Source organism: Thermobia domestica, chromosome 8 (genome assembly GCF_964235325.1).
Source record: "Thermobia domestica chromosome 8, izTheDome1.hap1.1, whole genome shotgun sequence".
Taxonomy (NCBI): Eukaryota; Metazoa; Arthropoda; class Insecta; order Zygentoma; family Lepismatidae; genus Thermobia; species Thermobia domestica.
This window is the reverse complement of record NC_137461.1, coordinates 268,285,164-268,307,551: the sequence shown is the minus strand read 5'-3', so window position 1 is coordinate 268,307,551 and position 22,388 is coordinate 268,285,164. Positions and strand designations below refer to the sequence as shown.

Below are 22,388 nucleotides of genomic sequence, written 5' to 3'. Positions count from 1 at the left end.
AAAAGCAACTGGTTTTAATCAGAGTGGATTTAGACACCTTGTAGCCAGGGACGTAGCAGGAATTAATTTCGGGAGGGGTCCAAAGCTTTTCGGGGGGTCCAAACACAATTTCAGGCTAAATTATATTAAAAATTGTAAAATTGCCCCTAAAATTAGACTAAATTTACAAAAAAGTCCGGATTTCGGGGGCGGGATCCGGACCCCCAGGGCCACCCCTGCTTACGTCCCTGCTTGTAGCCTAAGTTCTCCCTCCCCCCGCTTCGTTTGGTTAACAGTTTTCATTCACTTTCTCACTATTTACGTTCCCCGTTTCTGTGCGTCAATAATGGACTACTGACAACTCGTCACAATGCAGTTGCAGTCCTCTCAACTGGTCTAGTGGCTAGCGCGCGTCCATTTGGTGCAGATAGTCCCGGGTTCGATTCCCGGTGGCAGAGCGTTGAACTACAGTGGGTCGGATTTCAGCTTAAATTGTAGATCCATGTCTCATATAGCCTTGTTACTGAAAAGATACGATGAATAATAATCAAATCAACTCAACAATACAGTTGCAACAATTCAGAAACGATAATGGCTAAGAATTCACTATAACCAATAAACTGTTTAACCTTTTATCTCATAATAAGTTCAGTTAAACCTCTTAATAACGGACATCAATGGGACATGACTATTTGTTCATATATGAAAGGCGACTGTAAAAGGGAGTGTTCTCTCCCGTAACAATACATATATTTGTTCCACTTTTCCACGCATTTATTCCGGTGATAGCAAAAACACAGATTGATGATTCTACATCTTTCTTCGTATCGTTTCTCCAAGACTTCCTTGACATATACAAGCTATCGAGCAAAGGTTACACGTAAACAACATGACTGGTAATGTCCAGTCCAGTTATCCTGTAACTTTTAGGAAAATACGCCAGTGGTGGAACTTGTGGCATGTCAAGATTAATCTTTTGCAATAATGAAAGCAAACTCAATAGAAGAAAATAAAAATTGTACAATAAAATAGGAGATTGGCAATTCTTTGAAGTATAGATAAAAATTTTCAAAATTGATGTTTTTGATATTAATCCTAATTTAGACCAGTCGCAGAAACATGCCATTCACGAGTTATTATACAAATACAAAAATGTTTTTATACACTCCGGACGGCATTGGACATTATAGGGCTACAGTCATAAAATAAATCGGCAGTGTTCCAGAACAAATCTCCCTGTTCCAATGCATGTTCGAGATCAGGAAAACAAACAAATTCAAGACCTTATTAATGCTAGAATTATACAACCCACAGACGATAATAGCTTCGCCTCGCCACAAATTATTGTCAAGAAACCAAATACGAACGCATTTAGAATTGTTTTGAATTTACAGCAGTGTGAAACTTACATTAAATACCTGTGGGTGCCATTCCAGTCAATTGATTATGTGTTAAACACTTTAAAAGGCAAAAAATACATAACCACCTAATAAATTAGCACACAAGCTCTCTTAATTGCAACTAGGATGATTTTACATTGATTAACGAATAAGATCTTTTGCCGATGACATCGTGCTGAGAGGCTACACTTTTCAATAATACCTAAGGGAATTTTATTTTAAAAATTAAGAAATTTTTGTGCTTCACCTAAGACAAATTTATTTTACTCAGAGTGAATGTTCTCGTATATTTAGTATCAGGTAATTCTTTTAAAACCTCTGCAAGAAAGCTAAAAATATAGAGTTCAAGATTCCACCAAAAGAGAATTTTGCAGTTTTACGGGCTTATGTTCCTACTTACTGGCACATATCAAGGATTTTGCCATGAAGATAGAACGTTTTTAACAGATGTTTCCAAAGCAATGTTTGTGTTTTTCAAATAATCTTGTGAATTATGTTCCTGATGTGGGGGATGGAAGGTTCAGTATCTCAGGTGTAAGCAACTACCATAAAGCATGCTTCATTCAGGAGCACGTGTTTTCTATTCAAAAGATAATCACCAACAGACGGTGGAAGAAGGATACCATAAAGACGCGCAGTTGGTTCCGAAGGAAATTGAAGATGGTCAACCCTCTCTTCACCAACTTCCTCTTCAGAAGACAGTCATAAAAGAGGACCTCAAGTGGACAGAAGAATAAGTCCCAGTGGTGATCCAGTGACCTTCCTAAACTATTTCTGAGATCGTTTTGTGTTACGGAGGTTTTGTAAACTCCGTATTTCTATAACTACCTGCCGCGGAGGTTGCAAAAGGCAAAGAGATACAACTATACTGTCTCCTGAAACTACGATGAGTAAGAAAGATATCCTTTCAATCACCAACCTAGACCGCTGTGGGATAGATTTTACCTTTTAATCTTAAGTTACTTATCACCATCGACTTTGGTAGAGGCAAAAGCATTACAGCTAAGCCGCATGGTGTTGCTACTGTCGTTGCAACCACAACACCGATCTGAGAATAAGCTAGCAATTATTTATTTCTAACTAATTTACGGCTCTTAACTTGTTTCAGAGGCATATTGAAACGTGTGTCGCATGGATATTGTTCTCAATAGATTAGCGTGCACCGGAATATATATTCACTGAACCCTCTGACATTTACAGACCCGGCTATCTGTCCGCAAATTTGATTCGTGTTCCAAGATGATATACTAGGCCTACCTTTGAAGACCCACAATGCGCAACTTCGGTTGGGGTTGAGGAAAAGGGGGATACTTCCTGTTTGTCGTCAGCAGTGATTCATTTTTTGTTTGAAGTTTCTACGTGCACTTCGAACAGAAAAATGCCTTTACCGGGTGGTCTCTCTCTCTCTCTCTCTCTCTCTCTCTCTCTCTCTCTATATATATATATATATATATATATATATATATATATATATATATATATATATATATATATATATATATATATATATACCGTAAAACTAAAATGATAAAAGTCATTGAAGCTCCGAACTATATCCACGTTGAAAATTAGAATGAGATCGATTCAGTGGTTCCAAAGTTATGAAGTTTTACCAGCATATATTTACCCGCTTCGTTGGGTAAAATGAAAATTTAAATGCACAATCCCGTCTCTCATGTGTTCAGTCACCACGAAATATGCTGTTTCGTTTTTAATGGCATCGAATTAAACGGCATCGGAAAGATCACTGATCATCTCGGCTACCCCGGAAATCATGAATTCGACACTAATATTAATCGTTTTCGATCATTTTATTATCTCTCCCTCTCCCAAGTTGCGGACTGAATTTGGTTTTAAACGGGATCTGAAGTGTCATTCTTCATCTCAGCGGCCCTAAAAACTACGGATCAAACACTTATATCGAAAAATTTTGACCATTTTTATATATCTCCCCCTCTTCTATGTTGCGCGGCAGGAAATCGGATGTGTCACAGGTCATCTCAGCGACCTCGGAAACTATGAATTCGACACTAATATGGCTTATTTTTTATCCTTTTGATTTATTTCTCTTCCCCTCTCTCAAGATGTGGGGTTGAATTTGGATTTTAACAGCATCAGAAGTGTCACTGTTCATCTCGGCGATCTCAAAAACTATAAATTCAAGACTAATATCGGTCATTTTCGACCATTATATCCCCCTCCGCCATGTTGCAGCCCATGTCATTGGAAGTGTCACCGTTCATCTCAGTGACCCCCAAAAATGTGGATTCAGCACTAATATCGGTCATTTTCGATCATTTTAAATCTCTTCCTCTTCCAAGTTGAAGGTTCGAATTTGAATTTAAACAGGATCAAAAGTATCATTGTTCATCTAAGCGACCCAGGAAACTTTACATTTGATACTGATAGTGGTCGTTTTCGATCATTTTTATATAAAACTTTCTCCCCCTCCTACGACTTGAGGGATGATTTTGGATTTAAACTGGATGGAAATGTCACTGCTCATCTGAATGATCGCGAGAACTACGGAATAGACACAAATATTGTTCATTTTCGATCATTATCATATATAGCTCCCCTCCCCCTCAACAGTGCTGCGGCACACGCCATCAAAATTGTCACCGTAAATCTAAACTAATCCTAAAACTATGGATTCGACACTAATATTAGGCATTTCCAATCATTTTTAATGTTTATTCCCCTCCCCTACGTTGTTTTCTTTCCCTCCCCAACTATCAAGGTTGAACTTGGATTGAAAAAGCCTCAGAAGTGTCACTGTTTCTTTCATCGACCCCGAAATTTATGGATTCAACACTAATATCGGTCATTTTGATCATTTTAAATTTCTCCCCCTCCCCCTCCCCTACGTTGCATCGTGAAACTCAATAGCCTAAAACAATCCCTGCCCGAAAACTCATGTATGTTGAAAATTTGATTGAGATCGGTCGGGTGGTTCAGGAGTAGTGCTCTCAAACGGGTCGGGTTACGGGTCGGGTCGGGTCAGGTCAACTCGGGTCGGGTTATCGGGTCGGGTCAGTCGGGTCAGCTCGGGTCGGGTTGCCGGGTCAGGCTACTCGGGTCGGGTTATCGGGTCGGGTCAGTCGGGTCAGCTCGGGTCGGGTTGTCGGGTCGGGTTATTCGGGTCGGGTTGTCGGGTCGGGTCAATCGGGTCATCTCGGGTCGGGTTGTCGGGTCGGGTTATTCGGGTCGGGTTGTCGGGTCGGGTCAATCGGGTCAGCTCGGGTCGGGTTGTCGGGTCGGGTTATCGGGTCGGGTTGTCGGGTCGGGTTATCGGGTCGGGTTGTCGGGTCGGGTTATCGGGTCGGGTTGTCGGGTCGGGTTAGTCGGGTCAGTTCACTTTGGTCAACTGAGTTTAGGTTGAGTTTAAACTCGGCTGGAGTCGAAAGCTGCTGTTTTTCACTAGCTGCCTAATTAAAAATAGCAATTTTCAATTGATTTTATAGAAACCATAAATCTATTTTGAACACTTGCAGCTAGTGTTTTTATGATAAATGCTTATTTTTCTACTTGTGTGTACTTTAATTTTTAAATGTGGAAGATTGATTTTACCAATCGACTGTAATATTAATATCTACGCCAATATGGAGTCTGGATTTAGAAGAAAACTAGAAGTTGTTTAAGCAACGCCAAAAGAGATATTGGATATGGACGACCAAGCCCAAGCAGGGCCGCGGTGGCTCAGTGGTAGAGAATTCATCTCTGGTGCATGGTGTCCAGTAGCGTAGCTAGAGTTTTTTTCAGGGGGGGGGGGAAATGAAGGGCCCAAGAGGATTTTGAGGGGGACATCTCCAATATATATATATATATATATATATATATATATGTGTGTGTGTGTGTGTGTGTATTCAAGGTGAATGTTTCCATCTTTATTGTTCATGATTTTACTCTTTGTAAAACAGTGAAAATATAAGAATTTAGTACCTCAAACAACTAGGATTCATTAATGCAATTGATTTCTAATATAAGTAAATAGTTATTTAATCATGGCGTTTAAAATATGTGTAGCTGGTTGACTTAAGTGGAAGCAAATACACTTTTACAGGTAAAGAAAATAACTTATAGGTTCATGCCTCTACTTGAAGAGGATCTTTCTATTCGTGTGGGCAGCAGCAAACATATCCACAACTTGTTAAAGATCTAACGATTTATCAATTTTCTTCTCAAAATAAAGTAACAGTAAGTTTTTCAACCTATCATGAGTCATTGAATTGCGTATACAAGTCTTTAATCTTTTCAAAGAAGAGAATGACCTTTCACATGTAGCACTAGAAACTGATATAATCACAGAGATGATACCTAGCTTGTAGGTTTCTAGGAATGCGTTTTTGTAGACACAAAGAAGATCAACGAAATTCGTTAAGGAATCAGCTTTCGTTTTCTTCTCGTCTTCATACAACTTAATTGTTAGAGCAACCCACATTATGCTTTATTTCTTGTTTAATTATGCTTTTTTTTAAATTATGCTTTATTGTTAATTTCAATGATTATTTTACATTAATCGTGTATAATGTATATTTATTATACATTAAATATTCTAAATATCTTGATCTATTTATTGATATTTTTTTGCAACTAGTTTCTCTCATATTTAATGAACTTTCTACTTAATTCATTGTAAAGAGATGTGCTTTGCTCGAATAATTTTTTTCTATCATTTGTGTGCGCCTTACAGGTACATATATACAGAAAGGGAAAGTAAAAGATGCCACCAAAAAGTACAGAAAGTGCTTAAGTTCAAAAAGTAAACATAACAATACAGTGACGACGCCAGAGGGGAGAAGGGGGGAGAGCGCCCCCCTAGTAGCTACTTCTGCCCCCCTGACTGCCACCTAGACTGCCCCTCCAGACTCGTACAATCTTTAAACATTCTTCACGTAGTATTTTATATCAGTATCATAACCAATCTCATTGACAAATTGTAGTCTACTTTCCATGAATTTACTATGTGGCAGATTAATCCTCAAGCTTTCTTCTTTGAGCGTCTGGGTATACACGCATATTTCTGTTTTCTAATTTAGCCCCTTTTGAGGTAAATTTTAGTTATACTTCTTTCTTATGATTTTTAATAATTGTGCCTAGCGAACAATAGTAGATTTGGTCGACTTGTTTTCTTCTCATTGGATCAACTTCGATTGGAAACAAAAGAAAGGTAAAACCAGTTACGTAACTTGTTTGTATTTATCCAGGTTTGAAGTTTTCAGTTTCATATTTTGTTTTATTTAAAACTTATTTTTTCTGAAACATTATTCTCGGCTTCCAATATTCAGAGGATGTGCTTATAACAGCTTAGTTTGCAACTACCAGGGCTTAATTTTTTGAAGGAGATAAAAAGAGTTGTGTTTTCCCTTCCTGCAAATGATAATAATAAAATTATGGAAGAAATTGATTCCCAATAAAATGTATTGTCAGAGTGCTGATCTTTAGTTAGTAATTGGTTTATACTAGTGCTCCTTTACTTATTTTGTTTCAAAGTACTGACGTGACGTCTACCATATTGACTAGGAACTGCTGAAAAATTCGTAGCCCAACCCAGAAGGAGTGCACGTGGATTGGTGAAGTTTTACTTCTTCTTCTTTTCCCCCGAGAGTCAATATACTACCTTGTACAGTGTTCCAGCTTTTGCAGAAAAGTTAAAAAAATCTAGATTTCCTCGCACCACTGTTCGTAGCACTACCCCTATCAGATCTAAAATGGCGTCTTTCAAGTGTTACTTAAGTTTGGGAAATAAGTACACGTAATAGTTAGACGGAGCTAAATCTGCGGAATAAGAATGATGATCTAGACATTGAAATCCTAGATTATGCAATGTAAGTTATGTTCGCAGGGGCTTGATGGACAGGTGTATTCTCCTGAAGGAACAGAATTCCTTTCTTTTCATTTTCCGCAGCGTTGAACTTTGAATTTTTCTTTCAGTTTTGTAAGTAATGTAGAGATTCTGGATTAAATATCTGACCATTGAGGAGGTAGTCTACCACTCGATACTTATACCAGAAGAATGTTCCAAACAGTTTCTCAACCTACTTCTGTGTCTTGAACTTCTTGGGGCGATGGAGAAATGAGTGCTACTACTCCATTGTCTGTTGTTCCGATTCAGGATCATAGTGGTACAATCATATTTCATCTATGGTTACTATTCGTCAGCGAAATTGATCAGCATTACGGTCAAATTGGAAGAAGACTTCTCTTAATGCCGTTACCCTTTTATTCTCCTGACATATATTTTGCTTAAATTATTTTTGTCATACAAAAACTGGGGTGGCCTATGTCCTCCGGCCCCGGGCTATATCCACCACTGGGTGAAATGCTGCAATTTTCAAGAATAATGTCACAAATTGCATCCATGATTCCAGGAAGAGTCATTGCTTTTAATCATCCTGGATGTAAAGAATAATTTGTTGAGAAATTGCTACGTTTATACTAAGCCACTTACTTCTTCACCACCATATATAACGGAGGAGAGTCCCGTGGTGTTTCACTGATTTCCTCATTAATTTACTTCGGTGACTTTCCTTGCTGGAACAAAAATGTTATAACAGTAAGGATCTGGATGTTCGTGAAATTATCTGTTTGGGCACACATAATCACTTCAGAGGCCTGAGAAACAATAAGAATTTCATTATTAATATGAAAATTTATATTTGTACATACATAGATATGTTTTTCTAAACTACGGTTTCATTTTTCTACCTAGTACCTACACTCCTTCTGGATTGGACTACGACATTTTCAGCAGCTCCTCGTAAATTCTCTCTCTGGCTATATATATATATATATATATATATATATATATATAGAGAGAGAGAGAGAGAGAGAGACGTAGCATATAGACGAATGTGTTACTTGTAGCTTACGCGAAAGTAATTCAATTTATGTTTAGGCTTCAAAAGTTTCATTGAAAAATATTTCATGTGCAGACGTTACTTATTTGTTAGTTACAAATTTTATTTGAAATAAGTTTAATTTATAATCATATAGCCTATGTCATTTTTGGTATGGCAAATAGCCCCCCCCCCCCCGAAAATGTATCTGCCCCTCCTTTGCCCCCCTAAGAACTTAAAGCTGGCGTCGTCACTGTAACAATATAGTATGGAGTTCTTGCATACTATTCATTGTTGGCAGAAAAAAATCTTCTTTTACTTTTTTCTTTTCTCCACATCAAAGGATTTTACCGATAAATTTACAGAAATGAAAATAAGCTTTTCATTGTTGCATTGTTATGTTCTCAATGATTTTGCATTGTAAATATTGGCTTTAAAAAATATTAACACAGTATGTTAAACTTTCAGTTAAAGAGAATTTTCCAAGAATTGTGCTATATATTTTAAATTATGCTTTATGCTTTATTTTCTAAAATTATGCTTTTAAAACTAGTTTCCCAATGTGAGTGCATTTTGGCGTTCACCCAGTGTCGTGACCATAGTGCTCTCAAACGGGTCGGGTTGACCCGACCCGACCCGTGACCCGACCCGACCCGACTCGGATCGGGTCAGTTCGGGTCGGGTCAACTCGGGTCGGGTTGTCGGGTCGGGTCAGTCGGGTCGGGTTGTCGGGTCAGGCTACTCGGGTCGGGTTGTCGGGTCGGGTCAGTCGGGTCAGATCGGGTCGGGTTGTCGGGTCGGGTTATTCGGGTCGGGTTGTCGGGTCGGGTCAATCGGGTCAGCTCGGGTCGGGTTGTCGGGTCGGGTTATTCGGGTCGGGTTGTCGGGTCGGGTCAATCGGGTCAGCTCGGGTCGGGTTGTCGGGTCGGGTTATTCGGGTCGGGTTGTCGGGTCGGGTCAACCGGGTCAGCTCGGGTCGGGTTATCGGGTCAGGTCAATCAGATCGGATCACGGTTCGGGTCAGTCGGGTCGGGTCGGGTCATCGGGTCGGGTGAGTCAATTCGGGTCACGGGTCGGGTCGGGTTGGTCTTCAACCCGACCCGACCCGACCCGTTAAGAGCACTATTCAGGAGTGATGAAGTCACAAAGCAGTCTTTTTTATTTTAATTTTCATATACTTCTCCTCCCTCACCCTCCCCTATGCTGGCTCGTCAATGTGAAACGATAAAAAACACCCAACGGCCGACCTTCATACATGTTGAAAATTTGATCGAGATTGGTTGTGTGGTTCAAAAGTTATTAGTTTTATTAATTTTTATTCATGCGTCCCCTTCCCCTCCCGCTCCTCTAGAATATACCGTTGAAGTGCAATTACAAAAAAGTTTCCACATCCGAACCTCGTGTAACTCGAAAATTTGATTGAGATCGGTCGGATAGTTCAAGATTTATTAAGTTACAAAAATAGTCACTTTCATTCTTATATAAAATGCTTTTTATATATCTCCCTTCCTTCTCATCCCATACATTGCTCCGTCAAATTTAAATCATAGAAACGATTCCAGGCCTGAACCTCATCTATGTTGAAAATTTGGTCAAGATCGGTTGAGTTGTTCAAGAGTTATTAAGATTTATTTATTTTTATAGCCACTCCTCCTCCCCCAACCCTCAGTTCTACCATTAAACTGAATAGCCTAAAGCCAGCCCAGCCTCCAGCCTCAAACCTCATCCATGTTACAAATTTGATCCAGATCGGTCAGACGGTTCAGCAGATTTAGAGTCACAAACAGTTATCTTCAATTTTATCCATCTATCTATCTATCTATATAGATTTATTAGCATATATTACCCGTTTCGCTGCGTTGAAATAAATAATTTAAATGCACACTGATATTGCTCATTTTGGATCATTTTAATGTATGTAATCCCTCCTCATCCCCCAAGTGTCAGGGCTGAACATTGACTTAAACAGCATCAGAAGTGTCACTGTTCGTTTCGGCTACCGCAGGAACTATAGATTTATTAGTAGTATCTGTCATTTTTGACCATTTATATATATACATTTCCCCCAGTCCCATGTTGCGGGCCATGACATCGGAAGTGTTACCGTTCATCTCAGCGACCTCAAAAAATGTGGATTTAGCACTAACATCGGTTATTTTCGATGATTTTTATATATTCTCCCCCTCCCCCAAGTTGTGAGTTTGAATTTGGATTTAAACGGAATCGAAAGTACCAATGTTCATAGAAGGGATCCAGAAAACTATAAATTCGATACTGATAGTGGCCATTTTCTATCACATTTATATATCTCTTTCTTCCCCTCCCCCAAGTGGCGGGGCTAATTTTAGACCTAAACCGGATCGCAAATGTTACTAATCATCTGAATGATCTCGAAAACTATGAATTAGACACTAATAATATCGGTGATTTTCGATCATTATTTTATACAGCTCCCCCCCCCCCTCCTCCTTCCTGCGACATACGGCATCAGAATTGTCACTGTTAATCTCAGCTACTCCTAAAACTATGAATTCGACACTAATATTAGTCATTTTCGATCATTATAAATGTTTATTCCTCTCCACTACGTTGTACCCTCCCCCTCCCCAACTATCAGGGCTGAATTTGGATTGAAACAGCATCAGAAGTTTCACTGTTTCTCTCATCGACCCCGAAAACTATGGATTCAACACTAATTTCGGTCATTTTGGATCATTTAGAAATTTCTCCCCCCCCCCTTTCATACGTTCCATTGTGAAACTGAATAACCTAAAGCAATCCCTGCCCCAAAACTCATGTATGTTGAAAATTTGATTGAGATCGGTCGGGTGGTTGAAAACTGATGAAGTCACTAATGCAGTTTTTATTGTATTATTTTTACATATATATCTCCCCCTCCCCTCCGCTACGTCGGCTCATCAAAGTGAAACAATAAAAAAAACTCTCAAGGCCCGACCCTCATATATGTTGAAAATTTGATCAAGATTGGTTGGGTGGTTCAAAAGTTATTAGGTTTTATTAGTTTTTATTTATACGTCCCCTCCCCTTGGATCTAGCGCTAAAGTGAAATTGCAAATATGTTTTCAGATCCGGACCTCATGTATCTTGAAAATTTGATTGAGATCGATCGGATAGTTCAAGAGTTATTAAATTACAAAAATAGTCACTTTTAGTCTTATATGAATTGTTTTTTATATATCTCCTCCCTCCCCCTCCCCTAGGTTGCACCGTAAAAGTTAAATGATAAAAACATCCCATGCCCGAACCCTATCTATGTTGAAAGTTTGATCAAGGTCGGTTGAGTGGTTCAAGACTTATTAAGTTTTATTTATTTTTATATATCTGTCCCCTCCCCTCCCCCTCCCCTTCTTTGTACTGTAAAAGTGAAATGAAGAAACCATCCCCACCCAAACCTTATCTTTGTTGAAAATTAGATCGAGATCGGTAGGGTGGTTAAAGAGTTAAGTTTTATTCATTTTCATATATTTCCCCTTCCCCCTGTCCCTCCCCTACAATCTACTGTCAAAATGAAATGATAAAAAACTTTTCCGGTTTTAATTTCATATATGTTGAAAATCTGATTGAGATCGATCGGGTTGTTCAAAAGTTATTAGTTCACAAACATGGTCACTTTTATTTTTATATTTATTGATTTCATAAATTTCCCCCTCCACCCCCTCCCCTACGTTCTCCGTCAAAATGAAATGATGAAAGTCATCCCAGTCCCAAACCTCATCTACATTGAAAATTTGATCCTGATCGGTCATTTGGTTCAAGAGTTATTAAGTTTTATTTATTTTTTATACGTCCCCCCTCCTCCCCCAAACCCTAAGTTCTACTGTCAAAGTAAACAGCTAAAAAGACTCCCAGGCCAGAACCGCATCTATGTTGCAAAGTTGATCGAAATTGGTCGGGCAGTTCAAGAGATTAAGTCACAAACATAGTCACTTTCAATTTTATAATATAGATTTTTTATATATATACACCTCTCCCTCCCCTCAGTTCAAACGAAAAAAATTAGGCATAGGGTTATTTTTACGTAATATTCATATCCTAGTTCGTACTGTGAATAATTCCTCTGCTATAGCTGCTAATTTTCTTTAACACTTCAACAAATACTTCATTGGCAACAATGGTGAACGTTGCTGCAGGGAGTTTGAATTGCTCTAGTTCCTGCTTGCAATACACACGTAGATGGCACTGCGTCGGAATACACACCGATCGAGAAACGAAATTTTTCAGTCTGGATACACACTTTTCACACACAAACCGGCTGTATCCGTATAAACGAGCGGAGTCAAAAGAACTCGCGGGGGGACCCCTATAATGGTCCTGCACGCGTTAAAAGTAAAAAACTTTTCGAGCAACCACTAAAAAATTCTCGCTTTGCAAAAATTGCTCAGAGTGCTGCTCTGTAGCCGATCGACCTACAAAGATTGGCGGGTTCACCAACGCACACACACACACACACACACACACACACACACACACACACACACACACACACACACACACACATATATATATATATATATATATATATATAATTCTATATGACTTGTAAAACTACATGAATTTCTCCTTTATAACCAACTAGCAAGTTGCCCGTTCTTTTCACGGGGAGAATACGTTGATTACGTTTAACTTGGACATAAAAGGGAAAGAGGAGACTGAATTTGTATTTAAACGGTATCTGAAGTGTCACTGTTGGTGTCAGCGACCCGAAAACTATGGAGTCGACACTAATATCCATTTTCGATCATTTTTTATATATCTACCCCCCTTCTCCCCCAAGCCCCCGACAAGTGAACTTTGTGGTGGACAAACACCGTGTGTGTGGGTTTCCTCGGGGTTCTCCCGTTTCCTCCCACTTTCTTCATTCCACCATTTCATTCATTACTCATCATCACCGTCTCCTTTAGCCTAACCGGTATAAGCGTAGGATGTAAAACTAAAAGATTTCATTTCATTTTTCCTTCTCCCCCAAGTTGCGGTGCTGAATTTGAATTTAAACAGCATTGGAAGTGTCACTATTCATCTCAACGACCCCGAAAACTATGGATTCGACACTAATATCGTTTATTTTAGATCATTTTTTTAAAAAAAATATCTGCCCCTCCACCGCCGGCAGCTGCATCGTCAAAGTGAAATTACGAGGGTCATTTAACTCGAACTGGCAACTACTACGAATGGAGTGTCGCGTGGGCAGGAGACAAGTGACGAACGTAGTGTTTTCCTTGGATGTGTACGAGTCAGTTCAACGCTGATGTGGTCCCATATTTCGGTGTGGTGAGTAGATATTGTTAAAGTGATTGTTGTGTAAAATACCGCCCTTACGCAATGTTAACGCGTGCAGAACAGAGTTTATCAAATTCCAGGTGGCACAAGGGTGAAATGCTAGGACGATTTGTAGAGGATCAGTAGAGGCCTGTAGTATCGTATCGGACAATGGCGAGGTGGGTTGCAGCAATTCAGGCAGAACGACAGTCAACAGACAAAATGGACGGTGGAGGGCACATGCGAACGACTACGGACGAAATTCATTTTGCAAGACTACGGACACTGCTTGATGGTGATTGACGCTGGATTTGTAGTGAATTGGCGCAGGAGCTGAACATTTCTTCCGGATCAGTGTTCCGCATGCTAACCTCAAGATCTTGGCATGCAGAACATTGCGCGAAGATGGGTACCCCACGCTCTGACCAAGGTTCAAAAGTGGCATAGGTGGGAATGTGCGCGCCTAGATAAAGTAAACTGCTGGCAGTGGCACGAAGTTGGCACAAAGTGCTTTCGAATTGAACACATACTATTATGAACGTTGCAAATAGCATTAACGTGTGCAAATATAGATAGAATATGAGACTACAAGATTCGACGGATTATGATGTAGGGGAGTTCCGCGGTGATCGTGATAGTGTAAACATCTTGAATAGTGAGCTACCGAAGAGGAAGTGTTTAAAGTGAAAAATTTTCATCTTATACCATTTCCATTCAACACATTAGATCATGAAAACATTTACACACAATCACATTTTACTTACACGTCTTCATATCATTAATTTTTCACTTTATTCAATATTTTCACCCCGGTCATCTGGGTAACTGGCCCTCTTCTTCCCGTTGGAACTCCTTCCCGAATTTGACGATCTCTCACCTGATTATGACATTTCTGTTTTTACTCGGATTTGACTAATTGTTCTTTTAACACATACTTTATCTCCACTAACGAATAATTTAACTTATGAACAATTTATACTTATATACACTTAATAATACATATTACAGGCAATACGACTAGTTAGTCGGCCCAAAAAATGCAAATGGCGGATTCCGCCATTTGCACGATTACTTACAAATAATACAAACTTTACAAACAAATTATTCAACTCACAACAATATTCTTTGAGCATTTATGGCACAAGCTGGTTATTTCCCGGTGCCCTTTTTTCCAAAAACACTTTTAATAGTGAAGAAGACAAGACAAGACAAGATTATGATGTACAATTCTGTTAGTGTATTTGTTGAATACATGGAAAATAAGTAATTGTGTTGTAGTTGGGTTCAGCTGAATAATAAAGGTATTAAATAATTTAAATACGTATTTTTTAGAATGCAATAATTGGCGCAGTCAAAATTGAGCATTCACACAAAAGGTGAGACATGGTTCCAGTACTGCAAAGCAAATTCAACTTATCAAAACCAATGACAATATCGTTACTATTACATCAGTAAGCAGGGAGCAGACAAAAATCCTGTGCGTTGATAAGTTTTTCAGTGATGACAAGCAAACTTAAAAACAAATCGATGGCGGGTGTAGAGAAGTGATTGCCTTGGAACGTGTTACCAGCACGTATATAGGAGCATGAATCAGGTGAAAATTTTGATTTGATTTGGTTGTGGGTTTAGCGAACCTTCCAGCAATGAGGCTATATAAGACATGAATATAAAGCTTTAGCTGAGATCCAAAACACACGTACCCTAGCCGGGAATCGAACTCAGACAAAAGAAGAGAATTGTGAAAAAATATGTTACTGTATAAAGTAAATGTGAAAATGGTTAAGGATACCGAGATTCATCCGCCATCTTGAATCACTATCATTCATTGTTTGTGCATCAACGTTTACATTCAAAACTACTACCAATAAGAACGTCAGAAATTTCAGTTTAGTAAGCAGAAAGTTAAATGTAGCCCAATATTAAAATTATTACTACAAACAAGTATTGGTAATATTTACAACACATTCAACTATTTTATTTGAGAAAAAGATAGATGAAAAAAGTTTTACCTTCAGACTCATCTGTATCTTCCTTTTCAGTTTTCAAGCCAAGAATACGAAAATTTCTTATGTTTCTGGATTCTTTGATGTTTACTGTGACATTAAGAACTGGAACGACCTGAAGAACAAGTTTCAAGATGTTAACGTTAAGAAAAAAAATAGTGAAGTTTCTAAACAGTATTACTATTAACAAGATAAACAAATTTTCCCCTGTAACAACTAGTGTAATTATTTGACCACTTTACTTGGTAATATCTTTTACACTGTATATGAGGAAAGAGGCCAGCAGCAGCAAAGAAGTTATTGTTTTTTTCTTTTTAACGTCCTATATTTATTTTATAAAAGAAAACAACATCGCCAAGCCTCGAATTGTGTAATACTCACGCCAAAATATTGTTGAAATTTTCTGAAACTGCCAGTTGCGTACTAATATTACTTTTCAGGAATTTTCAGAATCACATCATTTATCTTGTTTCTCAGGTCGACCACCTTAGATGGCTTTTGCCTGTACATACTCCCCAAGCCAGTAATCACAAGGTATCAAATCAGGTGATGTTGCAGACAAAGTGTGGGTTTTGTTGGGCTAATTCATCTCTTCCGAAATTGACCGTTAACAAACAGCCGAACCACAAAGGCAAGTTGTGGCATTGATTGCATTGATGATATTTAACTTCTCAAGTTCTGGTACAAGGAATATCTGTAGCATGTCCAGATAGTTGTCGCCACTTATTGTGTCGACCTCGAAGGAAACAGGATAAATGATGTGGTTCATCGAGACCGAGCACCGTAACACCAACAGGAAATGTTCAGGCGCGTGTGAGAACTCCCATCCAGCAAGTTCCAAAGCGTTCAGCACTTAAACTGGTTGTCCAGGTAACTTTTTCCTTAATGTAGAACTTATTGCTCTAAAATTTGATACCCAAGCCTGAACAGTTTTTCTGTCCGGAACAGAATCATGTCGGACAAGTCCGAGCCGAATGCGGAATACCCGCTGAGTACTAATAACAGAACCACCATTACGGATATACTCTTCCACAACAAACATACGATCAAGGTTGTTATAAATAGAGGATCTGCCCTTACAACAAAATCTTGAAACCATACGTCACAGTTTCGCCACCCCTACTCTGCCCACTCCGCCCACTCCGCCCAATAAGATCGCAATGTTTTGAGCCAACAATCATGCCGGAAACGAAAGCAGACAATCAGACGATGGCGGAATCGAGAGTAGCCAATCAGACGTGCCGATGCTCGGTTGTCTTTTTGGCTTCATTGATTTAATAGGATGAAGATACATACGGGCAGATCCTCTATTTTATAACATCCTTGCACACGATGCTCACCGTTCCATAACATTGCGACTTCTGAAAATTGTACGTATACCTCTATCGATCGATACCCCCTCTGTCGTCATATTCTCACCACAACTCACACAACGCCCTCTCCAAATACGGGAGGTATTTTTGCCTCAATTTGTGACATAAAGTACAGTTAAAAAAGGATTTTGGGAAATACAACATGGAAAGAGTTAAGAAATGGAAGTTAAAATTGCTTAAAGTCACAGATTTGAAATTTGGTGTTTGCACTTCTCATAAAAATGATTATACATGGGTTTCCGCGCTATATATATATATATATATATATATATATATATATATATATATATATATATGCTCTATAATGACACTCAGGGACAGTTGAGCTCTATTCTACAGATCAGTGTTCGAAGTGGGAAAGAACCAGAGGCGGTATTTTTTTATTATGATTTTGATTTAACATACCGGCTACCTAAATGTTGAAATGCAGTTAGGGTATGTTTCCTAAAGGATATTTACATCTCTAAGCTATTTCCTAAGATTGCATTCTATTTACACAATGTCTGAGAAACATTGGAGAGCTTTCCTGTAGTAACGCGATAGGGGGGCATGAAGAGACTTTGATCCCCTCCAACTTTCTGAAAAAAAATCCCCTTATGTTGTATTATAGAGAATTATACACAAAAATGCTCAAACACCGAGTGAGGATATTAATAATTTCCTGCGGGAAAACTCCCGGTTTCCCACTCGATTGTGGGGTATTCCAAACACCCGGAAGGTCCGCTCCCACAGCAGAAAACTAAACCCGCCCATGCTCAAAACACGGCATTTATATGCATTAAGGCAAGAAGACACACATACACACACATACATAACAAAGAAACAATTCAATATTGCACATCTAAATATAAAGTAGGTGCACTTTGCAGACACATTGTCACCGACTCTAAGCTCATTTTTCTGAATTTAAAAGAGATTGGAAAAGACAGTGTTAAGTTTGAATTTTATTAACCAAGCCTCGTATATGAAGGAACAATCTCGAAGTTTCTCTCATCAGTTAGGTATGTTATGCGTCTGTGGTAGTAAACCTAGCTTCGATTCTACGGCCTTATATGGTTATACGACAAAGGAACTGAACACGTGATCGCAGCATTTCTGGTGACTGTTTCTTCGTGTCTGATTTTCGGGACTCTCACTCGTCACCCACGCACTGTTGTAGCTGAGAGTTGATTGGACAATGATCCTCTCTATATTTGATTTTCGGGACTCTCACCATCCACCCACGCAAATTGTATCTAAAAAGCCAAAGTTAGCAAAGGGAATCTCGAGTGGTTCTATTACTCCTGTTGACGCACGACCCGTTGCGGTCGCCGCTCTATCGGCCACCCTTGAATGTGAGCTGGGTACGCCATTCTAAGTTAATTCGCGCCGTTGCTTTATATGCGCTCCCCTGAACGGGTCGAGCATCAAAAACTAGACTAGTGATCAAGAATCAAGTGATTAGTTCCCAAGTATAAAAGGGAACTCAGTGTTCATGAGAGTGAACGTTTTATTTGTTGATAATGCTGTGATTACTGAAGTATTACACGTCGTGTTGTGCATACTATTTCTCGTATACCAGGATACTAGCTTGCACTCGTGTGTGTTAAGAAACTGTGCGCCAGTTGGACCCCTCAGGACTGAAATTCTGGGGTAACTATTGTGCAGCTGTGACTGTATCAACGCGGACCAGTTCAAATTCCTATTTATGAAGCCTATTGTGGACTTGTGTGTCCAATTGAGACTCGACACCAGAACCACGACATTCCCGAAGGAGTTGACCGGTCGAAAATTATTGTGAGTAAATGAAAATTTATTAACCGTGTTGCCACCTTGATTACGTAAAAGCTACCGTAAATACGAGATGAAGTAAGCGTTTTACTTGTCTGTTTGCAATTTTTTGATGCTATTTTCAATGTAGTATAAATTAAACTAAGTTTGATTACATTCTTTACAACTTTAGTTAGGCTTTGTGATTTGACCCTCAAGTTAATTTTAATTTATCGTTATTTGTGCCTAGTCTAGTCATTTGCACATATTTTTATTTTACGGTACTTACATTTTTGTCTGCCGTCATCACAGCTTCGGATTAGAGATGCAAAAAAGCCGGCTTTTTTGAATCGATGGTTTTTTTCACATAAAAAGCCGGCTTTTTTGGGAAAAAAACGAGAATTTTGGAAATTTTGGCTTTTTTCAACTTCATGATTTTTCTATCTAAATAGCTTTCTTATAATATATTCTATAGTTAGATAAGAATTCCATGACCTGAATGTGATATTTCGCTCTGAAATTCACCATCAAGATGGATGGAGCACATGTTTTACGAATTAAAGCTAACATGAAGAATGTAGTATTTGAGGGTAATTTTAGAGGCTATTTAACTTTATTTTAACTTTTGAGTTATCGACATCTTTTTTCTTCTCTAGTTTGTCATCCGTGTTTCATTTCTAAGAGCTTTTAGTACTCTAGCTTCTAGCGCAAAAGTTAAACTTGTCCGTTTTTTATTTATCCGTCAAAGCGTACGTTCTTCAATATATCCGTCAAACCGTACTTCCACATTTCTGTTATACTGTAGCTGTGAAGTGATTTACCAATAATTTTCCGGACACAACCTTGAATACCAATTTATACAAATAATCAGTAGCGGATTTAGAAAAGTACTTTAGGAGGGGTTTTTCTGATTGTGTCGTTTCCTAAAAAGTCCTAATTTTATTTGGGAAGTGCTTGAAGTTTATGAGTACAGGCATAACTAATATTTCGTTTGATTTATATGTTTAGCAATAATCTTCCGGATACAACTTTAAAAATCATTTTATACTGAGAATCAGTGGCGGATTTAGAAAAGTATTTTGGGAAGGGTTTCTTACTAATGTTTAGTTTTTTTAAACATTCGTAATTTTTATTTGACGGGAGCTTAAAGTTTATGAGTAAAGGCATAAATAATAGATATTTCGTTTGTTGCAGACATTTCGTAACTTTGGGGAACGGGCTTCAGTCCGAAAGACCGCCCCTCTAACCTTAGCAAAACTGCTGGTAATTAGTAATAATAACGATTTAAAAACAATAAAAAAGGAAGTCGCCCAACTCACAGTACACGCATTATTTCTACATTCACAGATGGAATGAAGAAAAGCTTTGTCAGAATGGTCGAATGCTGGTTGAATCCCGGACTTCCCGATAGAAGCGCAAAAGCTAATCACTCAGTTATGTTTGTTGTGCAGTTGTATTTAGCTTAACTTAAATATATTCCGTTATCCTTTCTTTTTTTTTGGGGGGGGGGGAGGGGGAGTTCCGTAATGATATGTTGAATCCCTCTTGTTAAAAATTCAGAAAACTTGAGGATTGGGTAAACTGTGATGGTGGTTCTATAAAACTTAACTGTAGAATTTCAAGAATATACAGAACCAAAAGCTCTAGATGTGCAGCCTTTAAGTGTATCATATAAATCTAAGTATTTCTCTTATGTTTTATTTTAATTTTATTTTGTTTCAAAAAGAGGGTATGGAATATTTTGAAGTAAAAATACTACATACTATTTTGCTAGTTATTTGTGTATTCTTTAAAAAGAAGTGTTACTTTTAGGGTTGGCTGGTTTACACCAACTTTTTTTTTAATAACTGGTTTAAACCACAAAAATAAAAAGAATGAAAAATGCGAATCCTGTGAACTTCATGTTGACGTTTCCAGATATCAAACCACCTGCAATAGTTTTATTTCCCTTTCACCTTTTAATCAAGGTGTCCCATGTTCAATTCTCGGTCGAACCACAAACCTTCTTTCATGCGTAACCCAAGTAGCGGTTCGGATGTCAGTTTAAGCGAAAGTCTTCTTCTTGATAACCTCGGTATTTCGTAAGGATGTTAAGTCTAAATATACGAAACAAACCAAATTGTATATTTCTGCATTCCTAAATGCGTGTTGTTTTATAAAGAAGCCAATATTGCTTAAATATATTGATAGAAATTGGCAAAATTTATCGATTGCCTACGTAGCTTCCAACATTAGCTTGGATTGGATTTTCAATGATATCTACGTACTAAATTTGTAATTTAATACCTCAGTTTTAGCGTACTGATTATGGTACGTTGACCTTTAAATTTTACATGCAAAGCAATAACAGGATTTTCCCGTTATTGTCTTACATTTCAAGTAATGACGGGATTTTCCCAATGGCTAGGGCGGGAGATTCTCAACTTAAGAAATTTATTGACCGCAGTTCTTTAAGCTTATGGGAGTTCTTCCGGCATAACCCCGCTGTTGCATAATAACATCAAGGCGAAACAAACTTATTTCTGTGAATATGTAATATAAATACATAAAGCAAAAAATCTAAATCAAAAAAGCCTGGTTTAAACATCCCCCAAAAAACGGGTTTTTGGCATTTTCAAAAACAACCACGGTTCTTGCCAACTCTGCTTACTTTTGTATATAGGAGGTTAAAAAATTCTTATTATATACATTGGTTAATCCTGTGGAATTCATAATATAAATATGTTGAAGAAAAATTGTTTGAAATATTTTTTCGAAATTCATAGTTTATTTTCGATGTTTTATATTATTATCAGCATCAACCACTAATTAAATGATTTTTTGTGTTATAGAGAAGCGATACAAAGTCTGTTTTATCAATTTAAAGCAGTATTTTGAAAAAAGCCCAAAATTTCCCAAGCAAAAAAGCAAAGCAGAAAAAACCGAGTTTTTTTCCAAAAAAGCCGGTTTTTTTCCGAGCCCTTGCATCTCTACTTCGGATACGACAAAAATGTAGGTATTGGAAGAAATCGTTCTTTGCCGTGGCAGAGCTGGGATAGATACGCGAGAAGGAGCGACAGAGAGAGAGAGCGAGAGAGAGAGAGAGAGAGAGAGAGAGAGAGAGAGAGAGAGAGAGAGAGAGAAAGGCGTAAACTCTGTAGCAAGGCATAAAACAAACGTAAATGTTATGGTTATATTCACAAAATTCTAACCACGACGAAGACCACAGTTTTAACATTTTAAAAACAAATGGTAGGAAAAAGAGAAAAAAATGCTGTGTTGTCAACTTAGAAATTATTTCTATATAAGAAATAAAACCTTTTACGCGGAAAACTATTCGTCAATTACTGTGTATAAAAATGGATTTATTAAAGGTGTTTAGCATCTGCTTTACAGTGACGGTATGTTTTAATCATTGAAAAACCAGAGATGGTATGCCTTCAACACTGAAAAGCCAGAGACGATATGGCATACCACCGCATATTGTTTCACTTCGACCACTGCTACAGATCAATAATAATAATAATAATAATAATAATAATAATAATAATAATAATAATAAACGAAACTGTTATATAACGGTATATCTTCCGGGGTCTCCTTTAGCCTCTTGGGTAATCAAAACTTTCACTATGTGGCAACGTCGTAGATTAACTTGGAATCATTTTCATTGTTCCACAAATCCATCAAAGCGTTACATCGAATATTACACTAATAGGTGTTGCTAATGTCAACATTTATTGACTTTAACTGCCATCTGGAAAGAGTCCATTCTCATCTACGGATGAG

At 38.1% G+C, this 22,388-nt stretch overlaps 1 protein-coding gene across 1 annotated transcript in view; it reads right to left on the bottom strand.

The window, feature by feature from the left end:
• The window catches only part of LOC145692570 (inter-alpha-trypsin inhibitor heavy chain H4-like), an 83,411-nt gene that overhangs the window by 35,274 nt on the left and 25,749 nt on the right, over positions 1-22,388 (bottom strand). The window contains exon 5 of the mRNA XM_081767880.1: positions 15,505-15,613. Coding sequence (XP_081624006.1) covers positions 15,505-15,613 — 109 coding nt within the window. The remainder of the gene's footprint in view (positions 1-15,504; positions 15,614-22,388) is intronic.